Raw genomic sequence first — 10,446 nt, forward strand, 5'->3', positions numbered from 1 at the left:
TTGATAAACAGCTCGTAACCCCCGGGTTTGATAAACAGCTCGTAACCCCTGGGTTTGATAAACAGCTCATAACCCCTGGGTTTGATAAACGGCTCGTAACTCTGGGTTTGATTAACAGCTCATAACACCTGGGTTTGATAAACAGCTCATAACCGCGGGTTTGATAAACAGCTCATAACCCCAGGTTTGATAAACAGCTCATAACCCCAGGTTTGATAAATGGCTCATAACCCCAGGTTTGATAAACAGCTCGTAACCCCTGGGTTTGATAAATGGCTCATAACCCCAGGTTTGATAAACAGCTCGTAACCCCCAGGTTTGATAAACAGCTCATAACCTTGGGTTTGATAATCAGCTCATAACCCCGGGTTTGATAAATGGCTCATAACCCCTGGGTTTGATGAACAGCTCGTTCTGATTGGGTGAATTATCATCATCCATAAACACCATGAGCTGTCTGAGATCCTGAATCGCATCACGACGGCCAGCAACAGACAACAACAACAAACCAAGATTAATGCCGCTAGCTTTGAGGAACTTCTTCCAGACTGTCAGAACAGGACTGTAAATTTTATTACTGAAGCCCATTATCAGGCCCATGGCTGGGCTGCATCAAAGCCCGAGCCGCGAGGCGTCCGGTACATCTCAGGTTGGGGCTGTTTGACACGGCCGTCTGGGCTCACATGAAAGGCTTTTTGGCGGGCTTAGCGGTATGGGCCGTCTGGCTCAGGCTGAGGAGGTGCCCTCCTGTGCGTAGAACACACACACACACACACACTCACACACACACACACACACACTCTCTCACACACACATGCACACACGCACATGCACACTCACACCTCCCTCACACACACACACTCTCTCACACACACACACACACCTCCCTCACACACACACACTCTCTCACACACACACACACCTCCCTCACCTGCTTCTGCTCCTGTGTGTGTCACTGAGTACTGCGCTCACACACACACACATACACACTCACACACATTCACGCACACACACATTCTCATACTCACACTCTCACACACAATCATGTGTCTACTGTCGTGCAAACGTGTGTGTGCGTGTGTGTGTGAATGTATGTGTGTGCTCGCGTGTATGTATGTGTGCATATGTAGGAGTGTGTGTGTATTTGTATGTGTGTGTGTGTGTGATTGTGTGCATGTGCATGTGTGAGTATGAGTGACATACTCAGAGACAGTACTCAATGTGTTTGCACGCACACACACTCACACATGTAATGATGCTTTTAATCAACAAATTCCTTTTAACACTTCTTGTTTTTATGGATAAAAGGCTCATCATTAATAAAACTCGTTGTCAAGTTATTTAATAAATGTGTCATTAACACTCTGTTTTAAAGGAAATGACATGGAATGGCAGATAAGTGCTTAATTTCAGCCCCAGTTAACTTAATGAAGTGCAGTCACACTTTTTTTGGGAAGCTGCTGCTTCTGCCTGACTGCCGATGTCACATTATGCATGCGGAGAGAACCGGGGAGGACCCGGGCTCATGTATAATTCTGTAAGGAAATATTTCAAAAATACACTTATACGGTTTACTGAGTAAAATGTATCCATACTGGCGTGAGAAGGCTGAAACACACCATTTGCAAATGGCACTTTTGTTTGAAAAGATATTCATTAGTTACCTAAATTGCATCTCTCTTTCTCCCTCCCTGTATGTGTGTGTGTGTGTGTGTGCATGCACGAATGCACGAGTGTGCGTGTGTATAAATGTTATAATATGTACTGTGTGGAAAGTAGTGAAGGCTAATATAGAAAAATCGGTTGTATAAATTCAATAAAAAATAATCATAAGAAAGTCATAAAAATATTAAATCTTGTACAGACGCATACAGTCATTTTCAGTGAATATAAGGCAATTTTCACAAGACATCTAATGGTCTGGAGAAGTTATAGTTTTACGTAAAACACTCGCTCAAGTGAGCAGAACTCACATGCACAGAATCTGCAAGTTATTTGCGTGGCAGTTTTAGTGGTGGATACAGCTCTCTCTGCCTCTTTCCAAAAGGCTTGGAGCATGTGACAGTGACGTTACATAAAGGTAATTAAGTTTTCAGTGAGCTTACCTCCAGTCTGTACCCCGTGATAACCCTGTTACCTGATCCCCCAGAAATCTGGAATCTGCTTATCTCTCATTTAAATCAAACTGATTTAAGCTTCCCGCTCTGTGAACCCAGAGGGAGGTGTCACAATGCTTCAGATCCTCACATTGTTATCTGATTGGCTGCTGGCACTGGTGACTGACAGATGGGAAACTAAGCCCCGTGCTGCATAAATTCAAAAAACCCAAATACATGAATAAAGAAAACTGCTATTAATCATGCTCATGTCCCAGGGCTGCTGATAGATTTGTAACGGAAATATAAGCAGGTTTTATCAGGCGGAGATGGAAGTGTTATCCTTAGAACGTCCCACATACTTACTGCCTGATTTCTGTCTGTCTGTCTGTCTCTCACACACTCTTTCTCCACCTCTCCCTGTGACACATCCATTAGCTTAGGAACATGCACCGGCAAACGTGCCATTAATGGATATAATGTGTTTAGAGGGCAAGCATTACTAAGACCACATAAAAATCTCTCTACCTCTCAGTGTCATGCAAAGTTCCTCAGATTCCTCTGCACACTTTCTCCTTGGTCCTCATCACGGCGTTACGAGGACGTTCCCTGGCACAGGTCAGGAGTGACGCACTGGGTTTGCATCACGCTCAGTAAAATCCAGCTCCATGACCAACGTGGTGGACCAGCGGTCAGCAGGACTGATACTGATCAGAAACTCAAAGCACACCTCACAGCCCCTGAGCCCGGTTCTGCTAAAAGGTTTCCTGCAGTGCATTATGGGATACCTCAGACCTCCTCTGAAATTTTTACAGGGAGAAATTCATGCCGCGGCACTACAAATGCCTGAAGACAGCCGTTACTCTCCTCAAGCGTGAAATCGTCTTAAAACTACACGTTTGCAGAAGGGCAAGTCCCTGAAGATTGAGCTCTCATAGTTGAAGAGTCAGCACCTTTAGGGTCATAAACTCTGATCCTGACCAACATGATTTCACTCATAACACCGCTGGGTCCATTATAGCTATTTATACACACACACACACACGCGCACGCACACACACACATGCACACACACACATACATGCACACACGCACACACACGCACACGCGCGCACACACATGCACACACACACACATACATGCACACACGCACACACACACAACCACATACGCATGCTCACACACGCACACACACAACCACATATGCATGCTCACACACGCGCGCACACACACACACACACAACCACATACGCATGCTCACACACGCACACACACACACACACAACCACATACGCATGCTCACACACGCACACACACACACACACAACCACATACGCATGCTCACACACACACACACACATACATGCACTGACACACGCACACACATACATGCGCACATACACACACATACGCATGCACACACACACACACATGCACACACACACACACGCGCACACACATGCACACACACACACACACACATACATGCACACACGCACACACACACGCACACACACATACAAACATGCACACACACGCACACACACACACAAACATGCACACATGCACACACACATACAAACATGCACACACGCACACGCACACACATACATGCGCACATACACACACATGAACACACGCACACACACACATACGCATGCACACAGGCACACACGCCTACGCACTCACTTCCTGTGTGAGGAAACTCCTGCCCTGTCAGGCCACACAAATTCTATTCTATTCTATTCAATTCTATTTTGTTCTGTTCTGTTCTGTTCTATTCTATTCTAGGTATGTACTGGGCCTCAGAACCCTCCCTCTTTCTCTCTCTGTCTTTCTCACTCCCTTCATTAATATTAATTGATCACGGGACAATATTGCAGGTACACCTTCATGCTGGTGTCAGCTAAAAGGCATCTGCTGCTGCACTTTGCAGTTATTATCATGTACAGGAGATAAACGGCATGCAAACAAGAAGACACAAGCACATTCATCCAATTCTAACGATAAAGACATGAAATCAAGATTTACACCACAGCGACTGACTGTGTAATTATCTGTGTAATTATTTCATTTTGCAGGCAGGCGTTTGGCACACGCCTGTAAGACTTCTGTCTGCTCCGCCCCTCTGTGACCGGTACAGTACAGCACTGACAGTGCTGCTGCTGAGGATGCCTCTGGCATCCTGTGAAATGGAGGTTTTATTGAGCCCCTGAATTTCATCAGGGACGCATCAGTAGCCCTGCTCTGTTACTCAGACTCACGGTGTAAAATAGATGACCACTGTATTCTGAACTTGGAGAGGTGAATATACAATGTTTTATATGAATAATAATGATAATAATTATATAATAATAATAATAATAATAATAAACTTGTTAATATAATTTATTTTAACAGACATATTTAGAAATATCTTTTTAAAAATTCAGAACTAGTGCCCCTGCCATACACACACACACACACGATCATTCTGTGATTTTATTTACATGATCACCCCTGCTCATATTTTTAGGTAGTCCCTGTCCCTTATCAGGGGTCCCGTCCCAAGCACAGCTCCACTCCCCTAATCCCCCCATCACTCCCCTAATCCCACCATCGCTCCCCTAATCCTGCTATCACTCCCCTAATCCTGCTATCACTCCCCTAATCCCACCATCACTCCCCTAATCCTGCTATCACTCCCCTAATCCCACCATCACTCCCCTAATCCTGCCATCACTCCCCCAATCCTGCTATCACTCCTCTAATCCCACCATCACTCCCCTAATCCTGCCATCACTCCCCTAATCCTGCTATCACTCCCCTAATCCCACCATCACTCCCCTAATCCCCCCATCACTCCCCTAATCCTGCCATCACTCCCCTAATCCCACCATCACTCCCCTAATCTCACCATCGCTCCCCTAATCCCACCATCACTCCCCTAATCTCGCCATCACTCCCCTAATCCCACCATCACTCCCCTAATCCCACCATCACTCCCCTAATCCTGCCATCACTCCCCCAATCCTGCCATCACTCCCCTAATCTCACCATCACTCCCCTAATCCTGCCATCACTCCCCTAATCCCACCATCACTCCCCTAACCCTGCCATCACTCCCCTAATCCCACCATCACTCCCCTAATCTCACCATCACTCCCCTAATCCTGCTATCACTCCCCTAATCCCACCATCACTCCCCTAATCCCACCATCACTCCCCTAATCCTGCCATCGCTCCCCTAATCTCACCATCACTCCCCTAATCCCACCATCACTCCCCTAATCTCACCATCACTCCCCTAATCCCACCATCACTCCCCTAATCTCACCATCACTCCCCTAATCCTGCTATCACTCCCCTAATCCCACCATCACTCCCCTAATCCCACCATCACTCCCCTAATCTCACCATCACTCCCCTAATCCTGCCATCACTCCCCTAATCCCACCATCACTCCCCTAACCCTGCCATCACTCCCCTAATCCCACCATCACTCCCCTAATCTCACCATCACTCCCCTAATCCTGCTATCACTCCCCTAATCCCACCATCACTCCCCTAATCCCACCATCACTCCCCTAATCCTGCCATCGCTCCCCTAATCTCACCATCACTCCCCTAATCCCACCATCACTCCCCTAATCCCACCATCACTCCCCTAATCCTGCTATCACTCCTCTAATCCCCCCATCACTCCCCTAATCTCACCATCACTCCCCTAATCCCACCATCAATCCCATAATCCTGCCATAATAATAATAATAATAAGTATTATTATTATTATTATTATTATTATTTTACCCCTGTGTGTATAGGCAGTGAAATATGCCAGATATGTATCATATATTTATTGTTTGAATAATAATTATTCAAACAAATAATAATTCTCACCACCAAAGATCTGTTACCCTCTGCTATACTGTGCGGTGTGTTATTTAATTCCAGTCTCTTTCACTGTATAATATCTCTGCATTAATTAGCCCCAGGAGGAGTGCACTGCCCCAGGGCTGAGGGCAGTCTGTGGGTGTTTAGGAACGGGACGGTGTCCAAGGACGCACACTGCTATTATGCCACTGAAATAACCCTCAAAATCTCCAAATAACCTAGCAAAGTTTCTGTTATTTTACCACTCAGATCCCCCTTCATGAGCTCACCCCACTGCCCTCATATCTCCCACCACCCCCCCCCCCCCCTCTTTAGGGAACAGCATGAGAGGGTAACATTGTGATTTAGAGTGACTCCTGACTCAGAGTCTGATCTTGGGTATGTAGTATTACACGGAGCACTAAGTCACTTATCACTCTGATAAACATGGACACAGCAGCTCACTGTCTCAGCACACAATCATGTATGCTCTTGGACACACACAGTCTCTGTCCATCTAAGTGTCTTTCTCTATCTGTCTATACATATATATCCCATCTGACTGAATTAGCTTTTGGGTTATGTGAAGAGAATAACAGAGTAAACGACCAGCTAGGCAAGCGTACCGAGCGAATCTGTGCGATAGGCAAGTGTACTTGAGCGAATGTTGCAAATTCCCAGAGTCTTTTAAAAATCGAGCTTTGTGGCCAAATCGATAAATAGATCACCGCTTGGTATGGATGCAAAGTTAATATGAGGCTTATCTGTTTATGCGCACTGAGTAGCAAACTGCGACTTTATTTATTTAGGAAATTAATTTTATACATAAGGACATAATAGCCAGCGCGCAAGAGAGAACGCGCCGAACTCTCCAAGACTGAAACGCACGCGCGTACGCATGGGCTGGCGTGCCAGCAAACACGAAACTTTCCTTCATTCGTCCAGCAGTTTTTCGCCTCTTTTGTTGGCGGTTGCTTTTAATTTGGACACGGTGCAGGCAGGTGGTGTGACCGAGAAAAGTTGTCTTTTGCGTCAAAATCAAGCCGTCCAAGCATTAACGTGGGAGGTGATACATGTTACGCCGAGCGGACCTCTATGGAAAATAAAGTGTACTTTTATATTCAAACGTGCAAAAGGAGCATATCAGCCACGAGATGAATTTCTTGGCACAATTAACCATTTTACTTCTAAACGAATCATGTAGGTTTAAGTTCATTATGTTAAAAATCCCTAAAGTGAGGTTCACAGTCTATTTGTCCTTTCGTTTTGGTGTCTTAGAAATGACTAAGATTCATAAAATAATGCCAAGAATTGTACATATCTTTCGCTGGACTAAAATTTTAAGTAGCCCATCTATGATTGCTATATTTTATGTCCAGTGGCACATCAGCTGAAAAACAAGTATAGTGGAGGAATTTGTATGATCGTATCGGTGATGTATGTATGCGATCGCTTACCTTTAACAGACACCAGTGACTGAGAATCGCGATGGTCCAGTGGAACACCTTCATCTCTCTTCCCGAACCGCGAACCGACCGGATGTGACTAATCTCCCCGGGTTAACATACACCTACAGCGCGAGCGACGCAGTCAGGGAAACCAGCAATCCGAGTAGACAGAAAAGAAAGAAGAAGAAAAAAAAGAAAACTGATGAATCTTTAGCATTTAGTGCGTGAACGTCTGTGAGCGTCTATCGATAAACTATAATTACAGTTCAGCTCCGCGTCTAAAGTTGGTCTCATGGGCGCAAAAATCTTCTCCTCCTCTGTTGGAAACTCTGGGCGTAGAGGAACTGTCCAGAGCCTCTAGCCCACACAGCTTCTCCAGGTTCATGAGCAAATGCTTATGCTTTTGCGCCCCCCTCCCTCCCCCCCCCCCCCCCCCCCCCCCCCCCTTCTCCTCCTGACGATTACTTATGAAGAGGGTGTAGCTTCAAAAACAGGTCATGCGAATCTTTTAGAAGCACCGGCGACGTTTGCACCAGGTGTGTGGTCTGATACTCTGAATGGACGCTAACGGTTTCCAGTGGGTAACGGGTGATTTTTAAGGGGTGAAGTCCGGACTGTCCATAAGGGTGCATCTACTATAAACTATTTAAGTGTCGTCTTTTGACTCTGTGTTTAAAAATTGTTTATTTCCCCAAACTTAAGATTTACTTACTAAACTATGATGAAATAAGCCAGACGGTTTCTCATTCAAATACCTTCAAATGTCTTTTTACTGACTATCTTTACTACTAACTGATGAAGAATAGCGGAAAACAGCCCGATTTAAACCGTAGTTCTTTAAAATCCGTTAGTGATGCTGTTGATGCATGATTTTATTCGAGAAAATTTGAAGTAGCTCATTGAAATCGTTTAGGTATAAATATAATTGAAGGAATTACATAATCCGTGCGACAATAATAATAATAATAATAATAATAATAATCGAACACACAATGGACTAGCAACAAGTGAATAGACCGCATTTTTGGAGGTTTCCGAGTTCTTAATTAATCTCCATATTTTTTTGCTACTCTGAAAGAGTTTAAATTGCGAGGGTAGTAAACCCTCCATGAACAGTCCAATAAATCCGTTTATTTTTACGGCCACTGGGGTGACACCGCGAGCTTTGCCGCCCCCCTGTGAAGAATAGAACAAAACGGTCACGCGCTATAGCGCGAGGATTAGCGCCTCCAGTAAAGGGTAACATTGCCTCCTGCCCTGCTTGAGTACTTTCCAAAAATTGAGCAGACAACAGCTTGGCTGGAAACGATACCATTTACTGACATCGAACAACAACAGACAGTATTGGGAAAACAATTCAGGCTTAGGTGGATGACAGCTGTAATTGTTTGTATTTAAAAAAGGAATCCCTGATGTAGGTTTTGTACTAGTTGTAATAAATGCTAATTCACTTAGCATCACCACTGTGTGCTGTGTCGCTTAAAGAAGGAGGACATTCCATAACCGTGAGCAGCATTTCCACGAGCTATGCTTCCTCTCGCGATCCTCCTCGCATTGAATCGCTCGCTCGCTCAGTCGCTCATGGATGAACAGGTGGTCATTGCCTCAACCGGCCCCCCGCCCCCCGCCCCATTCTCTACAGGAAGCGAGCGCACGCACGGCAAACGCGGTGGGCTCGTGGGTTCCTCTGAGTTGTGTCTGGTTTGCGGCTGGTTTGTGGCTGGTGGGCAGCTGGTTTGTGGCTGGTTTGCGGGTGGTTTGTGGCTGGTTTGTGTCTGGTTTGCGGGTAGTTTGTGGGTGGTTGGCGGGTGGTTTGTGGCTGGTTTGCGGGTGGTTTGTGTCTGGTTTGTGGCCGGTTTGCGGGTGGTTTGTGGCTGGTCGGTGGGTGGTTTGTGGCTGGTTGGGGGGTGGTTTGCGGCTGGTTTGTGGGTGGTTGGCGGGTGGTTTGTGGCTGGTTTGCGGCAGGTTTGTGGCCGGCTGGCGGGTGGTTTGTGGCCGGTTTGTGGGTGGTTTGCGAGTGGTTTACGGGTGGTTTGTGGCCGGCTGGCGGGTGGTTGGCGGGTGGTTTGTGGCTGGTTGGGGGGTGGTTTGTGGCTGGTTTGCGGCTGGTTTGTGGGTGGTTGGCGGGTGGTTTGTGGCTGGTTTGCGGCTGGTTTGTGGGTGGTTGGCGGGTGGTTTGTGGCTGGTTTGTGGCAGGTTTGTGGGTGGTTGGCGGTTGGTTTGTGGCTGGTTGGCGGCTGGTTTGTGGCTGGTTGGCGGCTGGTTTGTGGCTGGTTGGCGGGTGGTTTGTGGCCGGTTGGCGGGTGGTTTGTGGCCGGTTGGCGGGTGGTTTGTGGCCGGTTGGCGGGTGGTTTGTGGCCGGTTGGCGGGTGGTTTGTGGCCGGTTGGGGGGTGGTTTGTGGCTGGTTTGTGGGTGGTTTGTGGCCGGTTGGCGGGTGGTTTGTGGCTGGTTGGCAGCTGGTTTGTGGCTGGTTGGCGGGTGTTTTGCGGCCGGCTGGCGGGTGGTTTGGGGCCGGCTGCGCTGTCATGATGACGCAGGGCGCGCTGAGAGGGTCTGAGCGGAGCGTACAGGTCTAATTAGCGCCTCGCGCGCTCAGCAGGGCTGCCGGTGTCAGCCGCGCGGAGGCTAGCGGCCCGGCGGCGGGCTCTACAGGAGCCCTAATCATTAATGATCACCGCGACGCCAGAGGTCGCCGGGGGGGCGCGGAGCTCCCCCCCTCTGTCTGCTCAGACGATGCCGGGGGATTTGGGCCGCCCGGCTGGGGGACATTAATCACGGCGCTCTGGCACCCCCTCCCGCCCCCCCTCCCGCCCTCGCCCTTGGGGCGATGCTCAAGGTCGCCGCCGCGTCGCTGGGTGAGCGTGCCTTGGCGTGGCGGGCTGTCACGCCTGGCCACCGATCGCGGTGCATGCAGATGCCTTCGGAGCGGCGGACTGGCGGGCGGTTACCGCTAACATCACGCCCCGCCGTCTGCGCCGAGATCAGTGCAGGTCATCCCCCTGCCAGAACAGGTCATCCCCCTGCCAGAACAGGTCATACCCCTGCCAGA

General features: G+C 47.9%; 1 protein-coding gene across 3 annotated transcripts in view; it reads right to left on the bottom strand.

The window, feature by feature from the left end:
• The window catches only part of LOC118207511 (neurexophilin-4-like), a 22,206-nt gene extending 14,423 nt beyond the window's left edge, over window positions 1-7,783 (bottom strand). For all 3 annotated transcript variants that reach the window (XM_035381171.1, XM_035381172.1, XM_035381170.1), the window contains exon 1: window positions 7,406-7,783. In XM_035381171.1, the coding sequence (XP_035237062.1) occupies window positions 7,406-7,459 (54 nt within the window). In that variant the 5' untranslated portion in view covers window positions 7,460-7,783. The remainder of the gene's footprint in view (window positions 1-7,405) is intronic.
• Between the last annotated feature and the right edge of the window lie 2,663 nt (window positions 7,784-10,446).

This window comes from Anguilla anguilla, chromosome 11 (genome assembly GCF_013347855.1).
Source record: "Anguilla anguilla isolate fAngAng1 chromosome 11, fAngAng1.pri, whole genome shotgun sequence".
Taxonomy (NCBI): domain Eukaryota; kingdom Metazoa; phylum Chordata; class Actinopteri; order Anguilliformes; family Anguillidae; genus Anguilla; species Anguilla anguilla.